The 22521-nt window shown below is 59.0% G+C and overlaps 1 protein-coding gene and 1 non-coding gene across 3 annotated transcripts in view; both read right to left on the bottom strand.

The window, feature by feature from the left end:
- Nucleotides 1-92: 92 nt before the first annotated feature.
- LOC138385583 (U7 small nuclear RNA) lies at nucleotides 93-154 on the bottom strand. Its single transcript, XR_011233804.1, has one exon. It is a non-coding gene; the product is annotated as a U7 small nuclear RNA (small nuclear RNA).
- A 5280-nt stretch (nucleotides 155-5434) lies between these two features.
- The window catches only part of PACS1 (phosphofurin acidic cluster sorting protein 1), a 124964-nt gene continuing 107877 nt past the window's right edge, over nucleotides 5435-22521 (bottom strand). For both annotated transcript variants that reach the window (XM_069471809.1, XM_069471810.1), the window contains exons 11-24: nucleotides 19261-19341; nucleotides 16676-16791; nucleotides 16403-16538; nucleotides 15231-15335; nucleotides 14503-14609; nucleotides 13873-14027; nucleotides 13643-13753; nucleotides 12815-12917; nucleotides 12319-12361; nucleotides 10093-10135; nucleotides 9699-9834; nucleotides 7899-8125; nucleotides 6655-6774; nucleotides 5435-6542 (exon numbers count right to left, since the gene is read on the bottom strand). In XM_069471809.1, the coding sequence (XP_069327910.1) occupies nucleotides 6427-6542; nucleotides 6655-6774; nucleotides 7899-8125; nucleotides 9699-9834; nucleotides 10093-10135; nucleotides 12319-12361; nucleotides 12815-12917; nucleotides 13643-13753; nucleotides 13873-14027; nucleotides 14503-14609; nucleotides 15231-15335; nucleotides 16403-16538; nucleotides 16676-16791; nucleotides 19261-19341 (1599 nt within the window). In that variant the 3' untranslated portion in view covers nucleotides 5435-6426. The remainder of the gene's footprint in view (nucleotides 6543-6654; nucleotides 6775-7898; nucleotides 8126-9698; nucleotides 9835-10092; nucleotides 10136-12318; nucleotides 12362-12814; nucleotides 12918-13642; nucleotides 13754-13872; nucleotides 14028-14502; nucleotides 14610-15230; nucleotides 15336-16402; nucleotides 16539-16675; nucleotides 16792-19260; nucleotides 19342-22521) is intronic.

The following is a 22521-nucleotide window of genomic DNA, read 5'->3' on the forward strand; positions in this document are numbered from 1 at the left end:
TCTTCCTGCCTCGGCCTCCCAGAGTGCTAGGATTACAGGTGTGAGCCACCGTGCCCAGCCTCAACTCCATTTTCTTTTTTTTTTTTTCGTGGGGGAGTCTTCCGGTGAGGACAGGCAAACCTGCTAGACAAATTCTACAGGAGCTGTAACACTTCTCAACCCTATTTTCTTTTTCTTTTTTTTATTTTTATTTTTTCCGAGACAGAGTCTCGCTCTGTTGCCCAGGGTAGAGTGCCGTGACGTCGGCCTAGCTCACAGCAACTTCAAACTCCTGTGATCCTACTGCCTCAGCCTCTTGAGTAGCTGGAACTACAGGCATGTGCCACCATGCCCGGCTAATTTTTTCTATATATATTTTTAGTTGTCTGTCTAATTGCTATTTTTTTAGTAGAGATAGGGTCTTGCTCTTGCTCAGGCTGGTCTTGAACTCCTTACCTCGAGTGATCCTCCCGCCTCGGCCTCCCAGAGTGCTAGGATTACAGCCGTGAGCCACCGCGCCCGGTCACAACCCCATTTTCTAAGCAGCCACCAAAACCTGTTAATTCCAGCTTATAAATCCAACCACTCTCAGGCTCACCCATTCCTCTCCCACCCTTCTACCGTTCCTTGGGCTACGTCCTCATCACATCTTTTCTAAAGTGCTGCAGCAGCCTTCAAACCCATCTGGTTTGCAGAGCAGGTCTTGTTGCCTCCCAAATGATCTTTCTAAATTCCATTGTCTCACTTCTCTGCCTAAGACCCGTTATCAGCGCCCCATTATCTCAGGATACAGCAGCAGTCCTTGCTCTGGCAGAGCAGTGACAACAGCCACGGGGCAGCGCCCTGGGCTCTGCTTCCCGCCCCACCCGTCACTCACCATCCCCATCAGCCGCACCGAGGCCTGTGTGCTTTATGGAACAGGCCACACTCTCGTATCTCTGGTTTTGACACATGCTGTTTCCTGTGCTCAGCATACCTGTCCTGTCAGATGTCTTTAAGATGCTGCTCAGGTGTCATTTCCTTTGGGACATCTTGGACACCTTTTCCCCCAGGCTGAGTAGATGCCCCTTCTGTGTGCGCCGTGCAGCCCGGCCTGCGTGTGGCAGTGGTCTGTTTTTCTGTCTCCCCGGCTAGCCGTACAGGTTAGGACCCCACCATGTGTTCGTCCTGGCATCAGCACACCCAGGACAGGAACTGACCCATAGTAGGAACTTAATAAATGCCCGATGTGTGGACAGTTGCGTGGGTGGGGTCCTCTGGAGTAGGCCCTGGAGAGATGGCCCGGAGTCAGACAACTGGCTGGGTAGAAACCTGGCCTCTCAGCTGATCTGTACGCACCCGGCAAGTGACTTAACCCCACACTCATTTGTTTAGCCCTGATGGAGGGTTTGCCACATGCGGAGTGCTGGGTGCTAGAGCCGCAGCTAGGAGCACGTCAGCCCAGCCCAGCCCAGCCTCCTGCAGCCTTGGGCTAATGTGGCCCAAAGATGTTTCCTGCCGGTGACGGTGAACTCCATGGGGGAGGGTTGAGATGGGAGAGCCTCTCCGAGGAGGTGGTGTGTAGACGGTGTCCTAAAGGAGGAGTTTCCTCATGCGGTGGCAGAGAGGGACCTGATTACTGCAAGGTCAGGTGTGGCTCGAGGGTGGCGAGGGGGCAGAAGGCAACTGGAGGGGAAGGTGGAGCGGCGGGCTCAGCCAGCGCTCCGGCCTGGCGGACACGGGTCTGTATTCGCAGGGCATCGGGGCGGCCGGGCAGGGGCGCTGGTCTACATTTGGGAGTGGGGTTAGGAGGCAGCATGGACAGGCGTCACTGACGGGCAGGGAGCAGGGGTGACACAAGATGACTCCTTGGTTTCTGGCCTGAGTAACAGGGTGGATGCTGGTGCCCTGTGCCCAGACGGGGAGGACCGAGGGAACGCAGGGTCCTGTTTAGCCCCACGAGGTTCGGGGTGTCTGAGGGTGTCCAGGCTGCCAGGGGAGGGTCAGGTGCAGGGTCTGGAGTTGGGAGGGAGGCTCTGCCTGTAGCTGTCTCCTTAGTGGAAAGGAGAATGGTTTCCAAGCGTGGTTCTGAGGACTCGGTGAAATACACCCTGTGAAACATGAAACACCCACGGCAGCCCGGCTGAACGGAAATGCCCAGCGGGTGACAGTGGGAGCTGCTGGTGCCCTCCGTCCTGGGACACAGCAGTGAGGTGAGGAAAGACGTCGTCTCAAACATGAGTCTGAAATCTCCTGTACAGAAGAATTTCAATGGATGCATGTCGGGGTCACCCCTCGCCCCTGAGTGTGGGCTGCGCTTGGGACTTTTTCGGAAGAGGACAGTGTGGAAGGGGGGTGTGACTCCACAGTGAGGAGCCCTGGCACCACTGCCGTAGCCAGGTGATCCAGGTCAACAGCAGTGATGTCACGTTGCTGGCATGTGCCTTGGTAGGACGCCCTGAGAATGGCGCTTCCCTGCCAGGTCTCCCTCCCGACACCCTCCACCTCCGTCTCGCCACAAGGACATCAGACAAAGCCCAGTCGAGGGGCATTCTGCACAGTGCCTGACCAGGACTCCTCCAAACTGTCAAGGTCATCAAAGATAGAGATGGAAAGTTCTGAGACACTTGTGCCTGTCATCCCAGTGACTCGGAGGCTGAGGTGGGAGGATCGTTGAGCCCGGGAGCTTGAGGCTGTGATGAGGCCACTGCACTCTAGGCCGGGCGACAGAGCAAGATTCTGTCTCAAAAAAAAGATTAAAAAAAAAAAAAAAAGGTTAGAAAAAGTCTGAGAAAATGTCTCCTTGCCCCAGGAGCCCCAGGAGACGGAATGAGTAAGGCAGGGCGGTGTCCTGCATGGGGTTCCGGAGTAGAGAAATGACTTTAGGGAAAAATGAGGGACATCTGCATAAAATATGGACTTTAGCGAATAACGTGCCCTGCTGGCTAATTAGTTGTGACAAACGTACCACACGGACGTAAGGTGTTCACAACAAGGGAAACCGGCGGGGGCGGCACAGCCGCTCTGCGGTGTCTTTGCGACTTTTCTGTAAATCTGTTCTAAAATAAGTTGACTTAATAAAGCCAGTCTGGAGCCGTGTGCCACTCAGACAGGGTCTTCCACCTTCCGCACCAAAATGCCACCCCCTTGCCTTTAGACACCGGCTCTGGCGGCCGCGGGCAGTCCTGGTGATTGGGCAGAGCTGTCTCAAGGTTGAAGTCAGCACCTTCCCCCCGAGTGGCCTCCTGTGTGGAGTCCTGGGAACCGTCCCACACAAGCCTCTCCTCCCCTCGCTCAGCCTGGGAGTCCCTCTTCTTGCTCCAGGGCCTGCAAGAAAACTCAGGTGTCATTTGCTGAGGCAGCCGCTCAAGCGCCTCGGGCAGCACACATGGATGAGGGACTCCGTTCCTGCAGCAAGAGGGATCTTCACTGCCAGCAAATATTTACTGTGCCCCTATGGTGTGGCCAGGCGTATGCTGGGTGTCCTGAATGCTGCAGGGCAAAAATAGTCCCTCTTTGCTTGGAGCTCACATTCTAGTGGGAGAGAAGTTATTTGTGCCAAGGAGAAGTGTCAGTAAGAAAAGGCAGGGGGAGACAAGGGCAGGCCTCCCGGGGTGAGGTTTCAGCTGAGACTGGAATGAGGAGCAGCCGTGTGAACCGGGGCAGGCACAGGCAGGCAGGCCCCACACCTGTGCAAAGGCCCTGAGGCAGGCTGTGCTGGGGAGTCGAGGCATGTCCAGGGGCCATGGGGAGGGGAAGAGCAAGAGGAGGTAAGACCAGGTCCTAGAGGGAGGTCGGATCAGCTAGGCCTCACAGGTGACCAAAGACTTTGGATTATATTCTTAGTGAGATGGGAAGCGTTGGACAGTTTGGATCAGCAATGTGACCTGGTCTGGTCAACGTTTTAGAAAGCCTCTCTGGCCATGTGTGAACACCGCAGGGAGAGCCGGTGGGGGGTGGGGAAGGAGAGAGGCAGTTAGGCTACTGCAATGTCCAGAGGAGGGAGGAGAAACGCCAGCAGCGGCAAGGAGGGCGGGAGCTGCCACAGTTGGGTGCTGGGTGTGGGAGAAAGGGAAGCCAAGAGGATCCCGAAGATTTTGGCCTCAGCAGCTAAAGGGAGCTTCTCCTCGCTAGGGGGACGTGTCCACGGGAGGAGCAGACGTCACGCTCCGCTGTGCGTGGGCAGCTGGGGGAGCAGAGCTTTGTCCACAGGCCAAGCAGAGAAAGAGATTCCGGGAGCGGGTGATTATTTGCATCCGATGTTGCTGATAGGATCTGGCAGCCGGGGTCACTGGTGACCCTGGTAAGGGAACGTTCGGTGGGATCGTGGAGTGGGAGGAAGTGGGGGTGGGAACACAAATGGCTCTTCTGGGGTTTAGCTCTCAGGGGAGCTGAGACGCGTGTGGCAGCTGGAGGGACTCTGGACCCCGGGGCTGCTCTGCACGTCTGCAGGTGGGTGGGAAAGAGCCCGTGGAGGCGAGGCGGGACAGCGGCGAGGGACAGCGCGAGGTGGGGCACTTCCTGCCCCAGGAGGGAGGCTGGGTGTGGAGCCAGGCGTCACACTCACCCCGCTAGCTTCTGAGACAGTGCCCGAGAGGGCCAGGAGCTGGGGGTCCCAGTCCACCCGTCCCACCCCTGCCCTGGGACTCCGGGCTTCGCTGCCCCGCTTGACTGCCCAGTTCCCGGGGAGGCCCCAGGCCACTTCCACTCTGCTCCGTGGCAGCACTCACAGCCTCTCCAGCTCACACAGGCACCGCCGGCTTCCGCCCGCCTCTCTACCTGGGCTGTCCGGCCGCAGGGCTCCCCCTCCCCCGCAGCCCTCACCGTCCGGGAGCTCCCAGGACACTGGCTGTGACTGTTTCCCATCTCCGAGGTCAAGGGCAGGCAGGAGAGTGAACTTTACAGATGGACCCCAGCCCCACCTCATCCTAAAGAGGCAAAGACTCGTCTGGCTGAGAGGTAGGCGACTTCCAGACACCGTGACAGGACGTAGGCCGGGCAGGGCAGGGAAGCCAAGTTCTGGTCTTTGACCAGGAGAGGGAACCACCCTCAACTCGTCACTGCCCCAGAAGCCGGGACCTGAGCATGGCGGGTCCTGGGGACAGTGGGATCCTGGTGTGGGAATGGCACCTGTTTCTGCCAGCCTCCTGCTGGGCGGGACACCTCCACGCGTTTCCGTCACTGAGGCGTGGGACCTCACGCGTGTGCGCATGCGGACGGCTCCTGGCACAGTGAGGGCGCAGAAGCCCGGTCGGTAAGAAATCACCGGTTTATTGAATGAAAAACCCATCACCTCAGTCCCTCCCGCCCCGTCTCCTCTCTCCGGCCCAGGGACGCTCTGGACAGCAGGGCTGGGCTGCGGGGAGGGCGGGGGAGGTGTGGGGAATGAGAAAAACACTTTCAAAATGAAGTTCTGTGCAAAAACTTCCGGGAAGGAGTGGGAGGACGGGCGAAAAGCTCTGGCGGTGCTGGCGGGTCCCCAGCCTCTCCTGCTCGGCGGTCCGGGCCCAGGCGGCTCAGCCGAGGCGGGACAGGGAGGCCCAGCCAGGGCAGGGGGAAGAACAGCAGGGCGAGGCACACAGACGACAGGACACGGTGCGAAGAGGGAGGTGACGGGACGGTGGCTGGGCCACGCGATGTGCTGGTGGGGTCCGGAGTCCAGGCAGGGCGGGCTGGGGCGGGGCCGGGAGGCGGAGGGGAGCGTTAGCCACAAGGGAGGAAGCCACAGGACGGCGCGGAGCACAGGCGCATCGCACAGAACCACCCACAGACTGGCCGTGCACAGAACTAAAAACACTCAGGACACACGCGACACCTGCAGGGGACCTGGAGGGGCAAGAAGTCGTGCATGGGGAAGACTGGGTGGCCCCTCCATCCCGGAAACACGTTGCCACAGTAACGGGGTCCTGGGGTGAGGGCGCTGCCTCCCACCCCTGTGTGCAGTGGGGAGGGTCCCACAGGCTCGGGGCGCCTCTCCACCCCCCAGTGGAAGCTGTGGGAAGTGGGGAGTGGCCTGGGCCCGCCTCGGGCGGGAGAGTGGGTGGTGTCCGGCAGCGGGGCCTCAGAGAACGAGATCCTGCGGCCGGAGGCGCTGCGGGGAAGACCGTGGGCTGCCGAGGCCCAGGCTGCCAGGCCTCCTGTCTGCAGCAGGGAGCTGGTGCCCCGACGCGAGGAGGAGGCTGGAATCGGCTGAGGAAGGCCTGGAGGACTCAGCTCCAGGGACTATGGGCACCAGAAGGCAAAACCAACAGGCTCTCGGCCTGGAGGAGGAGGGAGCGGAGAGAGGTGGGTGGGGGGCTGCACAGGGGTGGCCTGGGCAGTGGCAGTGTCCTTCAGGCCTGGCCAGCGGAGAGGCAGGACCCAGTGCCAGGGAAGGGGGTGCTGGGCCCGGGCCTGCTGGCCTCCCCCTGCCCGCAGGCGGTGAGGCTGGTGGCAGTGCCAGGAGGGAGAGTGGCCGGGGCACAGGCCTCAGGTGGCCTTGCTGCCACTGAAGAGGCCCACTGGAAAGTGCTTGACGTGCGTGGGCCACTGGGCTGCCAGCTGGAAGAACTTGATGTCACTCCACTCCACTCCATCGATGGACACTAGGTGGCAAGGAGAGGAGAGTGACCAGGGCTGCTCCGGCCATCTCCCAGGGCCCCTTGGGGAGGGCCACCGCCTCCCTCCCCAGGTCCCCTTATCCCGCCCGCCCCGCACCTCTCAGCATGGTCTGCTGCTGCTTGGCAGAGCAGATGAGGCGGCTGATGCCCTCGATGACCTGGCTCTTGGAGTCCACCTCCTTTTCTCGGGGTTTCTTGCTCAGGAAGATGGTGGGGACTGGAAAGCAAGTGGGACCCGCCTGTCACAGCCCCTGGAGAAGCAGCCACCCTCTCCCCGCGTCCGTGGCGGGGGTAGCTGGCCAGAAGCCGTCTCTCCCCTGGCATGGCCTGGCTCTAGGCCGTGGGTCAGGATCTTCAAGCTGCTGACCCAGTCCCGGCACTGGGCTCGACTTTGGCTAAGCTACTGCTCCCCCAGCCTCGCTGTCTTCCTCTGTGCAGTGAGGACCTGGGGCCAGGTGGTCCCTCAGGTCCCCCTCGGCTGGAATGTCCCAGCAGCCTGTGGGGCAGGGGCTGGCCGCCCTGGCCAGGGCATGCTCTGGGAGAGAGGTCATCGCAACGCAGGCTCATGCTGACCCGGCCCCGGGGGTGCTGGGGTGCTCCTCCCTCCACCCCCGCTCAGCTGACGGCCGCCGCCGGTGAGTCTCTGTGCTTCAGTCCTTGGGTTTTGGCTGCGGGCCTGGCATGATCCCCTGCCTCACCCCCAGGGGACTCTGCAGAAATGGGCACAGCTGCTTCGGGAGCGTCCGCAGGAGGCAGGGTCTGGGGCCACGCCAGTGCTGCAGGTCCCCAGCTGGCACCGACAGTGGCCTTGTTACGGGATCCCTGCCTCACTCTCCCAGAGCACAGGACGCAGGGCCACCCTCCAACTCCACCTCCAGCACCTTAAGCCACCCTCTTGCCCAGAGTGGACCGTATGCCTCTCAGTTCTTAAAAAGTAACTATGTGCTTTTGCTCATGAAGCCTCTTTGGAGCGGCCCCCAAGGCTGGGAGCAGATGCTCTGCTTCCCCAGTATCACAGGGGTGCTGTGGCCTGGAGACGTCCCTGTCACACAGTCCACCCCAGAGAGCAGTGGCCAGAAGGCTCCTTTCTCTGCATGGCAGTAACTGCCTTGGCCCTGAGGCGCAGGTGCCGGGCAGACAGTGATCAATAGCCCTGAGGCCTCAGCTCCCCGCATCACAGACAGAATGGCCTCGTCCCCCAGGGGAGGTGGGACTGCCCCCTCTGGCCCCCAGCTGCACCCCCATCCAGTGTCTCCCAGGAGCAGGTTCTGTCCCAGACCCTGAGAGAGGAGACAGGAAGCCTGCTGGCCCGGGACTGCCATGGCCTCAGGGGGCACTTACCTTTTTTGTTCTTCTCTTTGGTGACCACGGTCATGGCCATGGTGCCGGAAAGCTGGGCCTCCCCGCCATGGGGCAGGCGGGAGACCTGCACGGAGCGGAAGACGCTCTTGAGGGTGTTCTTGGAGCTGGCGTCCCTCTTGTCACCTTCTCTCCTCCGCTCCCCGGGGTGGCCCAGCCAGTAGTCCACCTGGAGGCCAATCACGTCCCCGTATGGGCTGCTGGGGCTCCTGGGGCAGCGAGACAAAGGCAAGAGCTCGGCTCTGCCCCCAATCCCCAGTACGCCGGCCGCTCCCCAGTATGCCGGCCGCTCCCCAGTACGCGGCCGCTCCCCAGTACGCGGCCGCTCCCCAGTACGCGGCTGCTCCCCAGTACGCGGGCCGGGCGGTGGCAGGGAGGAAGGCCAGCCTCGGCCCGGGGCCCTCCAGTCCCGTAGGACGGAGAATCAGGCTGGCCTGAGGACCGAGCCAAGAGGATGAGGGCACAGGACACGGAAAGAGAACTGAATAAAAACGTCACAGGAGGACGAGGGACGCAGAGAAGGGAGAACACATACTCGCACATGTATGTACATGTGTGCACACACATGTGCCCGCAAGCAAGGCCTGGCAAGGCTAAGTGGAGGCCGGGGTGGGGGAGCAAGCGGGGTGGCCTGTGGCTTCCTCATATTTATGGCACTTCCAGCTCGGCGACAGTTTTAGCTCCCAGGGGAGAACGGCTGCTGTGTCCCGCAAGGAACGAAGGGAACGGCAGACGCAACAGGCACGCGGCAGGGAGGCGTCTCGCTCTTCTCTTCCTGCCCCGTTGCCACTAAGAAACGACTTCAACTGGAAGGCCAAGGGGGGCGGAGGTGCGGAGACCCCGAGGCCTCCCAGTCGTGTGGGACGGAGACCTCCAGGTCCCTGGGCGTGGCACGGCCGTGGGGGGATCCCGCCTCCTCCCGCACTGTCCCTCCCAGCAAAGCAGCAGGCGCCGCGGAGCAGGCCAAGAGGAGAGGGCGGGCGGTTGAGGGCCGGGGTCCAGCCCAGGCTGTGCCCCTGCCATTGGCACTTCTGGAAAATTCCCTGGCCAGTGCCTCCCTCTCTGCTGCTACAAGGAGAGAAAGAGGTGAAGGCCGAAGAAAGGCAAGTGGGGATGAAGACAGAGGCTGTTCCTGTGGAAGGTTCTGGCCCTGCCCGGCTCTCCTCTCTGCAGAGCCTGGGACAGCGGGTGTCCAAGCTTTAGAGGGGCGGGATACTGAAGACACGCCCCCCTCCCCCATCGCCACTCGGGTCTGAGTCTGTCGCTGTGCGGCCCCAGTGCCCTGCACAGGCGGGCGGGATGCCCCGGCGTGTCCAGCACGAACACGCGTGTTCTTATTTAAGCCACACGACAGTGCTGTGAGGGGGTCGTTTCACCTCTACCACACAGAAGGCAGAACTGAAGCTGAGTGACGGGTCCAGGGACGCAGCGGACGGAAGACAGAGCCGCCCAAACCCAGCTGCGTCTCATCCCCAAGCCCACGCTCTTCCTCATGCCTAGGAAGCCCCGTAACCAGACGCCTGCACTTCGCAGTTTGAAAGGGGCCTCTCTGCCAACGCCGTCTCACCCGAGCCCGCAACTCCGCGAGGCAGGGGGGACAGCGTCCTCCGTTCTGCTGCGCTGCTCATGCCTGGGCTGCCGGACCTCGCCCCTGCATTCCAGCTCCAGGGCCCTCGCCCTGCTGCCACTTCCCAAGCCCATGTGCCTGTCCCTGGAATCAGTGCGGCCGCCGGGCACTGACGGAGGCGCACGCGGGCCAGGCAGGCGCGGCGGGAGCCTTACCCCACGATGGCAAGGGCGCTGCTCATGGACGGGGAGGAGGGAGGGGTGGCCATGGCGTCTCGGCTCAGGCCTGAGCTGGAGGGTGGTGACGTGGAGGGCACAGTAAGGCTGACCACAGGTGAATCGTCCCCGTCGCCTGGCAGGGGGACAAACACAGTTGGCCGGAGGAAGCCACCCTGACCTCCCTGCGTCTCTTCGGCAGCCTGGCCTTCCTCCCTGGGCTTCGGCCCCTCCCCCCTCCCCTGGCCACCACTTCAACTGGGGGCCAGGGTGCCCATGTCCTTCCTGCTCACACGCTGGTGTCCCTTAGGACATCCAGGGCCTCCAACTGGACTGGAGAGAGGACGGGGCAGGCACCACCCCCACCCCACGGCACACACGGAGCCCAGCTCACCTGCGGTGGAGGGAGAGTCCTCAACCAGACCCACCTTCACCACCTGCGGAGAGAGACACCCGTTAGAGCCCCCCCGCAGCTGGGGGTCGAGTCGCAGCCACTCTACACATTGTTTTATCGCAGCCTTTAAAATCTTTGCAAATCCAGAGCAGCCCGATCGTTGAGACGTGGGGAAAACAGCCAGACAAAAACCCAGTTCCAGACATGACTCGGGGCCTGTGAGATGAGCAGCTCTTCTCCGAGATGAGCCATTTCAGTGCCCTGGGGACACCATGTGGGGAGGGGCCAGGGACCAGGGCTCCACCTGTTGGGACAGGAGCTCTCATGGCAGGGACCGTGCTCCGTGCTAAGGGGTGACACCAGCCCTCCCCTCTCTGGCCTTCCTGGAATCACCCTACCGAACTGGGGTGGGGGGTGGTCCTCAGGGATTTTCGAGTCTCCATAGAGAATTCTGGAAAGGACAGAGGGCGCCCTCCAGTGGCCAGAGAGGGACACGGCCAGAGACAGATGATGTGACCATCCAGGCTGTGGCTGAAGTGCCCGGTGACTTACTCCTGTGTCCTATCACCTGGCCCAGCCCCAGGCAAAGCAGCACCGGAGCCAGAGGAGCCGGGAGGCCAGAGGCAGACACGTGCTGCCTGCAGATGGTCCCCAGGGCTGCCGGGACACAAGGCTGCACTCCCGAGGTCTGCCCCAATTCTCCACGCAACCTGACTTTGGTTCCCGGAGAACAAATTGACACTCTGGGCCCTCCTGGATACAATTCCCCTCTCTGCCCTGGAGTTCTGTGAGGCTGCTAGCTCCTCTGGTTTTAAAAGAATTTTTATCCCTCTCAGCTGTGAGGCCAGAGTGAGCAGCAACCCACAGCAAAATGAGATGCGCCAAACTGCCAGCCCAGCCTGTGGGCCGTGGTCCTGGGGCCTGTGATGCGGTCACGGGAGCAGCCCCGGGGCTCGCCGGGAACTGGCGGGACCGACTTTCCCCAGCTCAGGCATCTCCCAAGACCGCTGCAGGCCTGCAGCATCTTGGTGCGCAGAGACAGGGAGAGCGAGGAGCCGGCCCCTCACCTGCACACACACCTTCCCTCTAGAAGCTCTGAGTGATCTTCAAAGAGAGGAGAGAAAAGACACAAGCTGGTTTGGAAGGCAAATGAGAAGGTCTTACAAACGGAAATCCGAGTTTTCAGTCCCTCACAGGGCTGTAAGCTTGATCTCTCTGGGCCCCTCTAGGTCATTCTGTGCCTGTGGCCCAGATGTCACCAAATGAAACAGACTGATGGCCAGTCTACCTGACATCAAAGACATCCAAGAGGTTCTTCCTTTCTTTTCTTTCTTCCTTTTCTTTTTTTCCGAGACAGGGTGTGTTGCCCAGGCTGGAGGGCAGTGGTGTGACTGTAGCTCGCTGCAGCCTCAAACTCTTGGGCCCAAGTGATCCTCCTGCCTTAGCCTCCTGAGTAGCTGAGACTATAGGTGTGTGCCACCATGCCCAGCTAATTTTTTTTTTCCACAGGGATAGGGTCTATGTTGTCCAGGCTGATCTTGAACTCCTGGCCTCAAATGATCTTCCTGCCTCGGCCTCCTAAAGTGCCGGGATTATATGCATGAACCACCATGTCTGGCATTTTTCTTTATTTTCAAAATTAACTAGTATAGAGATTTTCCTCAACTAAACAGAAAGAAAGACGAGAAACCCTTCCTCTCAGTGGTCTATCTGACCTGAAGACAGAAATACCGATTTCTCAGACTACTCTTCAAACTATCGTCTTCCATTATTTTGAGGCAGCTCCCTCTTCCCTGCAGCCTGCGGAAGCTGTGCTTGGACACCATTCCCTGGGCCAGGGCACCAAGTCCAGGGCCTGGTGCAATAAATAAGAGACGCCAGGGATGACTCTGGGGACAGTCCGTGATTCAGACAGGGAGGACACCAAGAGGGGCAGCCCAATACGTGTCCCAGCCCAGGGCTCCTCTGCCTCGGTGCTGCTGCCACGTGGGGCCAGGGCATCCCCTGCGCTGGGGACTGTCCCGTGCACCGCAGGTGTTCACCAGCATCCCAGCCCCGCCCCCAGCTTTGATGATCAGAAATGTCTCCAGACACTGTCAGGTGTCCCCTGGGGACACCCCTCAACCACTGTTCTAGATCAGTATTTTATTTTTGTGTGGCTGTCAGGGAGGGTGGGAAGGCCGGGAGAACAGGTGGGGTGCGGAGCAGAAAGCAGTCAGTACTCACGCCAATGAAGGGAATGAACTTCTGGTACGAGTCTTCATCAGGGCTGTTGGGAGACAGGGAAGCTCTGCAGTTAGCAGGTCAGACTGGGGGTGCCGCGGGGACGTCAGCTCTTCCTGTTTTATTGTGGCTTCAAAGGAGCCCAGAACACTATACATCATCCCATCACATCTCAGGGTGGCAGGAGGGTCTATCCCTTGCTGTCCGTATGGAGCACACGAAACGGGGCAAAAGAGCTGATTGTGCAAACTGCACTCCCTGGCCCGCCTCTGAGTGCGGCCACTAGACAGGCTGCTCGGCACTCAGCGCCTGCCCCTGCAGCGGGAGGCCGCGGCAAGGAAGCAGCGCCAGTGGGAGGCGGTAAAATCCCTCTCAGCCTCCTGGGTTCCCCCGAGGGATGTGGGGTACAGAGAGGGAAAGTGTGAAAATGCAGGGAAGACTCGATATTCCTGTGACCCGCCCGACCTATTTCTCAGAAACCCCCCGAAGTCAAGCTTACAACTTGTGCCTGCAGGTCAGCATGGCTTCAGCCACGGGAAGCTGGTGCGTCGCCGCCGCCCCGTTGACGTACTGCATCACCCGCCCCACCACGTCCAGTTGCTCTGCGGAAAAGCCAAGCAACAGCTGCCGTCGGCTTCAGCGGCGAACCTGCAGACGCCTCACAGAGCGCCTCCTGGGACCCCGCTCAGGGCCCAGGGTTCGGGCTAAGGAAGGGCCAAGAGCCCTTTGGTTTTGAATCGAAGGAGGCGTGGACCAATGGATGGGCCCCTCCCTCCAGTCTCTCGGTTCCAGTTCTCAAAGTCCTGCTCTTTCCTAGGCTAACCACGCCCTTCCTGTCACCCCCACCTGCTCCTGCCTGTGTTCACGGCCATCTGTCAACCCACAGGAGCCTCACCCCACCGTTCTCTGCCCAGCCCTTCGTCACAGCCTAGCCAGGCCACCACTTGCTCTGCCTGGAGGAACTCAGCCTCACTCTGATCCTGCCACCCCTACTCGGCACTCAGGGAAACACCGGCTGGTGCAATGTCTGTCATTTATTAAGAGATGACTCGGTAACTATTCTCTGCTTCTTCGATTTCATCTCTACAACTAGAGATGTCCAGTGTCCACCCTGCACATGGCCCTGCTCACTGCTCACTTCCAGACGTGCAGTGCAGAGGTTCAAAATGTCCAGAGTGGAAGGGCAGCCTGTAACGAGCCTCTGCTAACGAATACTTACTGGAAAAGCGAACGTGCGTAGTGCCTGGGGGGGTGACAGCGCGGGGAGAGCAGCACGACCCCCAGCTCCGTGAACCTGGGGAACAGCTCCCTGCCAAGGGGCCCCTACCTGACACTGGGGGCTCCGAGCGACTGAACAGATCTCTCCAGCCAGAGTCGAGGAAGGAACTGCTGTATCTACTGTCGACGGAGCCCAAGTATTTGGCCACCGGGTGAGAACCTGGTAGGTGGGAAACCAGAGAAGGTGAATTGGCCCGGGGGTGAAGTGGGGGACCGCCCACCGCCTGCCTGGTGGGAGCGCATAGCCCGACACCCGCTCCCAGAGGCGGCCGGCCTTACCGAGGGGGATGATGAGAAAGCGCATGTAGCCCAGCCAGTCGGAGGTCTTGCTGGCCAGCGACTTGACGAAGAACCGGAGGATGGAGCTCAGGTAACTCTGGCCCCCCACCGCGGCCACCTTCACCGGCCGGGGCATGGAAGAGTTGCAGTTGCAGCTGGGGAGGAAGAGGAGCGTCACAGAACCCGGGGTCACCAGGATCCTGCTCAGGGGGACCCCAAGGGCCGACTCTCCACGATCTCAACAACCCACAGGGTAAGCAAAACAATATGCAAAATAAAACAGAAAAACGTGGACAATAAGCCACAGAGCGGCCACACGGGCAGGGGCCCCTGGGCCCCTCTGAGAAGGCCCTGAGGGATCCCCAACTCTCGACTGTCAAGCAGCGCATTACAGTTGGAAGGAAGGAGTAAAAGGCCCATTTAAAACCCAGGGTTCTCTCTTCCCTGTCACAGGTTAAGGGGATGAAGAAGGTCGAGGCAGGGGGTCGGCGGGGGGCAGTGCTACAGCCTGCGCTGCGCCCCAACCGCACACCCGCTGCAGTTTCGCAGTCTGAGGAGGCCAGGAGGCCCCGTCCTCGCTTGGAAGTCAGGGTGGAGCGTGCGGGCAGGAGAGGGCAGCGGTGCCCTTACTAGCGCTGGATCCGGGTGAGCAGGGCGGACAGCACGGCCTGGACTTCCACGGTGGAGCAGGTGCACACGACAGGCTTCCGCTGGTCCTGGAGCAGCTCGGCCACGTACTGGGGTGGGGAGGCGGAGGGGAAGGGACACAGGTGAGGGCACGTCGATCCCCCAGGAGCGCAAGCAAGGCCCAGGCTGAGCCGCAGGGCCTTGTCCTCTGTAGCTCAGACAAGTGGGCAAAGGTGGCCAGGTTTCCCGGCTGCCACTCAGGGTAGGAGAGACGGTGCCAGACCCACGAGACACGCTGACTGTCACAGGCGGGAAGGCTGAGGGGTTTCTGACACTAGTGCTCCCCTGTAGCCCGTGCTCCGGGGGTCCCGGCACCAGCATCTAACGGGTGGGCAGGCTGGGGGCAGGCAGGGCTGCTCCGGCCCGCTGAGTCGCCTTTGTGGGAACCAGGATCAACCCCCGCACGTCCCAGCACTTGGAGCTTCTCCAGGTGCCTTGGCCCCACTGTGCTGCCTGCGCCCGCGGCGCACTCTGGCGCCAGGCAGGACGACTGCTGCTCTTCCACATCCGGGGAAGCTGAGGGGTGGCAAAGTTAGCGGCTTCAGATCCCACAGGCTGCACAACGACAGGAGTGGGACTGGACCCCGGAGCTCTGGGCTCGGTTCAGGGTGGAGGGGCTGAGGGAGGGGTCGCTCGAGCTCCCTGGGCACGGCCTCAGTCCCGGCCCTTACCTGGCCCTGCCAGTCAGTGGTGTTCACCAGGATGACGTTTTCGGGGAGGGCTGCGTCTGACACGAGGATCTGATTCAGCTGGTCATACACCACCTTTCTTGGAATCTGCAGGGACAGAAGTGTCTCCTGTCGGGCAGTCCCCGGGGAGCCTGGGGCTGGGGCTGGGTGCGTGGAGAAGCCCCAGGGCAGGGTGTTCAGAGAGAACCGAGAACACGGAATCTGCGAAGGAGACGCAGCCTCCCGCTGGCCAGCCCGCGGCGGGGAGGAGAGGAGAGAGAATGAGCAGAGTCCTCAGAGGACACGGGAACACATGAGAACAAAGCCACGCGCTCGCCCTGCCGGCGCAGGCGGCGGGAGGCGCGGCGGAGGGAGGAAGGAGGCGCTGGAGAAGGCGGCCGGGGCTCAGAGAGACAGAACCAGGGCAGCGGGCAGAGACACAACCAGAGTGGCAGCGGCGCTGTGTGGGCACCGCTGTCTGCGGGAACAAAAGGTATTTCAGGAATAGTGATTAACAGGAAGGACAATACCTCACCCCAGGCACCAGGCTATTCCAGGCTCGGGCTCATTTTCAGCTGGGTAATAGCATGGAACTCGGGAGGCCACGCTGACACACGCTTTCTCCCGACAGTATTTAGCAGGGAAGTGGACACTTGCTGCCTCACTGCGGAACCTGGCGGTCCAGGCAGGCCCCGCCCCTGCTCTGACCCCGGCCTTCAAAGAGAGCACGACCCCTGGGGCCCGTTGCTTCCGACTTCGTTTCCAGCCACTCTCAGGAATTTCATTAGAAATACTTCAGTATTGCTAACTTATCACAGTAACTGACCCACAGATGCACTAACAGATTGGCACTCAGGCTGGGGACGTTCACTGACTCACGACCCCCCAGACTGTCTGGTGGAGGCCGAGGAGGCACAGCCAACGAGAGTGACAGCAGGCGGGACAAGGACAACGCCAGCATCCCTGGCTCCCTCCCTGCTTCCACAGGTCAGCTCGTTCCCCCTGGCAGGAAATAATGATAACGAACACAGGGGAGCTCTCTAATTTTGGTCTTTCTTCAAGACTTTTTATGTGGAGCGTTTCGAAGTGTCTCTCCTCTCCTCTCCAGCTGACTGTCCAAGGAAGATGACAGGACAGAGCCTGCAGCCCAGGGACTCTCGGGGGCCGGGAAGTACCTGCGTGCTGTGGCCCAGGTCCGGGGAGCGCTCGCTGTCGGAGCTGTTGGTCCTCTCGCTCAGCGGCTTGGAGAGCTGCCGCTCCTTCAGGGGCGTGCTCCTCTTCTGCCGCGGCGTGTGCGCCCCTTCCACTTTGCTGCCAGGGACGCGGAAAGCGTGCTCAAACGGCCCTCCGACCCCAAAGCTGCTGCCAGCCACGCTCTCCCCAGGCCCCAGAGCCCACGCTACGTATGGCCGTGGGTCTGTCCCCCGCCTCCTGCCCGGATGGAGTACCTGGGGGAGGCAGAGCCCTGGAGATCCGTTTTGCTGGACTTCATGGGAGTTTTGACTTTCTCTGGCACAACCAGACTGGTGCTCACATCTCCAAACATGTCCTGGTCAGTGATTTCCTGCACGCAGGAGGAGGAGCAGTGAGGTCACCGCTCACGCAGCGACCACCAGGAGCCTCCTCAGAGTCCTGCCAGGCCCCTCACCGCCGCGAGAGCGCGGTTCATTCTTTCTCTGAGCGCGTGCGGTTCCAAACCTCCTTCCTCAACCAATGGGGGCTGCTACTGTTCAGTTCAAACGAGTGCGCCCTGCACGTTTACGAGCGATTTGTCAGCACACGCACACGGGCGGACTGAGGACCCGCCGCCCCCCGGAGGGAAGGGGACCGTGTCTGTACATCTCCCCGGCTCCCAGCCTGACCTCGTCAGGGCGTGGGCTGCGGCCTGGGGACCAGGGGGGTCTGCAGCTCCGTTCCTCACCTCGGCCAAAGCCACCCTACGTCTACCTTGGAATCCTCCCTTCCTTCCTCATCCTCAGGCTGACTCCCGGCCGCACCTCCCTGGCTCACTCACGCCCACCCCCTCATCCCACCTCCCAGGTTCAGGCCTTTGCCTGTCCTTGGATTGCGTCTCCACAAGCCTCGCTGCTGCTAAGGCCAGCTCAGCCTTCCTGGCGCACAAAGGTCACCACGCCCAGCGCTACTCAAACAGCATGAATGGCTCTGCTTGCTCAGAACTAAGTCTCGGCTCCCCAGCGGGGCCTTTGAGGCCCTCCAGGACCTGGCCCCGGTTCACCTTCCTATATTGCTGTCCCCCACGTCCTCCCCAGGACCACCCCTTCCCTAATGCTCCCGCCCGCGTCCTAATTCTCCTGCCTCTCTGCCTCTGCCCATGCTTTGCATTTCCAAAGTGTTCTCTGAGGCACAACGCCCACAAAGTAAGGGGCACACATCTACAGCAGGGAACTTGAATTTTTACACAAGTGTAGCCCTAGGTGACCATTAACCAGTCCAGATGGAATATTCCAGCACTCCCGAAGGGTCCCACAGGCCCTGTCCCACTCCCACAGGCAACGAGCGTTCTCACTCTGCCATCAGGGTTAGTTTTGCCTGCGTGTGAATTTCACATAAATGGAATCCTACAGCAAACATTTTTTTTTTTTTTTTTGAGACAGAGTCTCACTCTGTTGCCTGGGCTAGAGTGAGTGCCGTGGCGTCAGCCTAGCTCACAGCAACCTCAGACTCCTGGGCTCAAGCGATCCTCCTGTCTCAGCCTCCCGAGTAGCTGGGACTACAGGCGTGCGCCACCATGCCCGGTTAATTTTTTCTATATATATTTTTAGCTGTCCACATAATTTCTTTCTATTTTTAGTAGAGACGGGGTCTTGTTCTTGCTCAGGCTGGTCTCAAACTCCTGAGCCCAAACAATCCACCCGCCTTGGGCCTCCCAGACTGCTAGGATTACAGGCGTGAGCCACCTCGCCCAGCCAGCATGCATTTTTTTTTTGTGTTTGGCTTCTTTTGTTTGGCATCAAGTCCCTGAGATTTGATCAATCACTGAAGAGTTTAATCAGAAAATGACACAACTGGAATTTCATTTTGGAAAGACCACGACAGTTGCCACAGGTAGCGGGGACCACAGTGGGGCCAGAGTGGAAGCTGGATTATTCAGACTGCCGGTGAACTGTAAAACGTAAGTCAGCACGGCGAGTCTTGGACTCATCTCTGAATCAAGCCTAACGTTCTGTCATACAAGAGATCTTTAATGAGGAATCATTTACTACAGGAAACAGTCCTAGAATCACTCTCCTGGATCCCATTCAACCCCAGCAGGTCTCACTGCCAGGCTCACGTGCAGTACACCCCAGGTGGCATTCCGGGAAGTTCCCTGCTCCCTCCCGCCCAGCGTCCAGCCTCTGGTCCCAGGGACATGCTGCGAGACCCAGCTCAGACGTGCCCTCCCCAGCCTGCATCCCCCAGCACCTGCCTGGGCCTCCTGGGTCTCAGCCTAGGTGTGCCTGGGGGCTTCCCCGGGCAGGGGCCGTGGTGGCAGACCACGCACTCGCCTCTGCATCTCTGTGCTCTGCGCGCGCAGGAGCAGGTGCACAGGGACATGCGTGCGACTCAGCGCGTAATTAAACTCGGCATCCCGGCACGCGCCCCCGGCAGCTCCATCGCCTCTTAGAGGAAGGAGGTGACCAGCACCCCCTTGGGGACTGAACGTGGGCAGCCCGGCCACTGAAAGGACAATATGCGAGGAGGACAGGATGGCTTTCCAGGGGAGACACTGGTCATCGCCGCTTGGGAGCAAATGAGGGTGACAGACAATGAGAGATTATCCAAACTAGCATCTGATCCCTCTGAGTAAAGGGCGGAATGGGGACATTTCTGGTCTGCTAATTTGGGAAAGGACCTCGTATTCAGGGGAGGCCACATTCCACGGGAAGATTTCAGGAGAAAGAGTGCAGGACGTGCAGTCGCCCCAGCTGAGGGAGGGTCAGGTCCAGGCAGTTCTGAGGGTCTTTCCCCCTTTGTTTCTAGAGGGACAGATGCTGTTGGAAATGGCAGGAACAGGAAACCGAACCGTACATACCAGAGTGTCTGTCTCAGTCAAGCTGTCATCTTGGTTTTTAATCCAAGTAGATTTGACTTTTTCTAGAGCAGCCAATTCCATCTGCAAAAATGGTAATCATTAGTTATCACTGACGCAAACAGCTACCACTCTAACTTGTTTTACCAGTTCCCCAAGACGCTTAACGTACTTTCACTGAATCTTCAACCTCATGAAATCTTTAGGGCTTTTATCTTTCAAGGGGGCATATTTTTGTGAAAATGAAGCTTGGGAGTGATAAGGTATTTTTATAATCAGGCAACACGGTGAGATGGGGAATCCGGAACTTCTACCTCCCACGAGATGTCATGGGGAGAGAAGTTCAAAGGTCAGATAGCTTTGCTGCTGGGCTGTGACACTCGGATGCAGTGAACACCCTTGCCCAGGGGGACACACGGGGGCTTGTCAGAGAAAGGAGGTTATCGTTCAGGTGTTTGATTTTGAGACTGCAGACACTCACCACAGCCAAATGCTTTTTGCTCCATAGAAACATCCAGAAAACCCTCTGACAGAATATATTATGCAAAAAGACACCAACGTTAAGCCATTTAGGTGTGAATTAATTCTCCATTTGTCCCCAACACTTCTTAGCATTTCTCATAAATATTAAAAATTTACTTTGCAAATACAGATACATAACCAGATTTTGAAATTTGCTAATATTGCTTCTGGCTGTGCAGACACCAAGTCAAAGTCTCGAGCAGTAACTTGTGGCGGGTTGTAGGTCTTGGATGTAGGGAAGGTACCGGCCTCAGTGAGTCTCTTGTTTCGTACAGGGAACCACAGACACCAGGCAATATGAAGGCTCTCCCACTCGCCCCCAGTTACTCAAAGTCCTTCTCTGAGTCAATCAGACAGTACTGGGAAGCCTCAGGCTGACGAGTGCAGGGCTCACTCGGCAAACTAATGAGCAAAGAGCACAAAAGCAGGCTCCCTGTGTTGCAGCCTAGACCAGGGTTTCTCCACTTTGGCGGGATCACTCTGTGCTGCGGGGGCATCCTGTGCCCTGCAGGATGCTTGGCAGCGTCCCTGACCTCCTGACCTCCACGCACTGGGTGCCAGGAGCAGACTGCTCATTTGTGACAACGAGGAGTGTCTCCAGTCACTGCCAAATGTCTCCTGGGGGGCGAAACCACCTAGCTGAGAACCACTGCGCTAAGCCGTCTGCAGCACTAACTCAACTTGCTTCGGCCGTACCCTGTGACCCTCGGGTCTGCAGACCGTTGGCCTGGCGACGGCTCACGGCCACACACAACGGGCTGCCTCCAGCTCGCAGCACTAGTTCGTTTACACGCTGTCTGCAAGATCAGCCAACGTTAACAGAGTCTGGAGTCGTGGAAAAGCCCTGGCCAGACCTAAGAGTAAAGACAATTTCACTCAGTTTTGGGTCTCAGTATGACAGATGAACTGGACACGTTTAGAAAGAATGAATTGGGGTGGTAACACAGTTCTGCCAGGTTGTACGGGAGCATGCCTTGTTGTCAGGTCCCGTGATAGCCACAGCATCGTTTCCATGGCAAAGCTGCAACATTTAATAAGATTTTACTTCCTCCAGCTTTATTTTTATTTATTTATTTATTTATTTATTTTGAGACAGAGTCTTGCTCTGTTGCCCAGGCTAGAGTGAGTGCCGTGGCGTCAGCCTAGCTCACAGCAACCTCAAACTCCTGGGCTCAAGCAATCCTTTTGCCTCAGCCTCCCAAGTAGCTGGGACTACAGGCATGTGCCACCATGCCCAGCTAATTTTTTCTCTCTACATATTTTTAGTTGTCCATATAATTTCTTTCTGTTTTTAGTAGAGACGGGGGTCTCGCTCTTGCTCAGGCTGGTCTCAAACTCCTGACCTCGAGCGATCTTCCCGCCTGGGCCTCCCAGAGTGCTAGCATTACAGGCGTGAGCCACCGCGCCCGGCCCCTCCAGCTTTATTAAGGCGTAACTGACAAATGTAAGTTGTGTTGTCTATGGTGTGCAACACGTTTTGCTGCACGTGTGTGCTGTGAAATGACTGGATCTAGGCTATTCACCATCTCCTGAGAAGACGTGCAGCGGGACTGGTTCAGAGGGTGCCTGCTGGGCATTTACTGACACTGTCACATGTCCTAGGCAATCCTCCCAGAGACAACGTCCCAACTGCTCTGGCTTGTCCGCCTGCTCGGCAGTGGAGGACGAGGCACGGGGAGGTCCCAGTAGTCTGCACGCTGTGCCCGCGGGGCGATGTCAGCGGCTGGGCAGCAGGCGCACATGCGTGGGGAGGAGGGGCCGGGTGGGTGTTACTTGGGCCATTATTGTCATGAAGGACTGGTCTCCAACACCGTTATGACGACGCTGTGGAGGTAGCGACCTTTAGCAGCGGGCAGCCTTGGCTGAGGTCTGCCCTGGTGGCCACCCTACCCAAAGCATCGTCAGGGCCTATTGCTAACAGCTTAGAGAAACAAATCACATCGCTCCTGTGTGGTCCAGTCCTGCGAAAACTCAACAACTGCAATGATTTGCACCAGCAGAAATTCCTTCTGGTTCTAGTGATAAACTGAATCTTCTAAAAATTTGAGGAACAAAAAGGAAGATTAAGAAAAATAAATAAATAGCAGCGTTACGACATTAGGGAAGACAGGACACCAAGTGACAGCAGCGTGCACACGTCCGCCTGCGCAGGTACATCTCACGGTTTCTCCTCACCCATTCAGAAGTTCTCCGCGTAAGAGCAAGCCTCGTTCTGCGGCTCCCAGAGCGCCTTCATAGCAAAGGGTTCCAGAGTTTCACACCCACAGTAAGACATATGGGCTCTTCAAAAAATAGCAGTATCAGCAGAAAACCAGTAAAGTGAGTCTGAAATCTGGCCAATGGAACCAGAATTTGAAGGACTCACTAAAAAGACATACATCTAAGTCCTACCAATCTTGGGAGTCCAAAACTGAAATGGCGCTAAGGAATTACATTAATAAAAGCAGTGGCATGCACCGAGCCATGAGCAACGTTCCTCAGCCAGTCAGCACACACCACGCCGGGGGTCCGGCCTCCCGCCGAAGCTCCACACTACCTAGCGAGGCAAGCGCTTTTTTTTTTTTTTTAAATTAGAGACAGGGTCTTATTCTGTCACCCAGGCTGGAGAGCAGTGGCATGATGACAACTCACTGCAGCTTGGAACTCCTGGGCTCAAGCCATCCTCCTGCCTCAGCCTCCTAAGCAGCTAGGACCACAGGCGCGTGTCACCACGCCCAGCTGATTTTTTATTTTTCATTAGAG

Source organism: Eulemur rufifrons, chromosome 6, assembly GCF_041146395.1.
Source record: "Eulemur rufifrons isolate Redbay chromosome 6, OSU_ERuf_1, whole genome shotgun sequence".
NCBI classification, from domain to species: domain Eukaryota; kingdom Metazoa; phylum Chordata; class Mammalia; order Primates; family Lemuridae; genus Eulemur; species Eulemur rufifrons.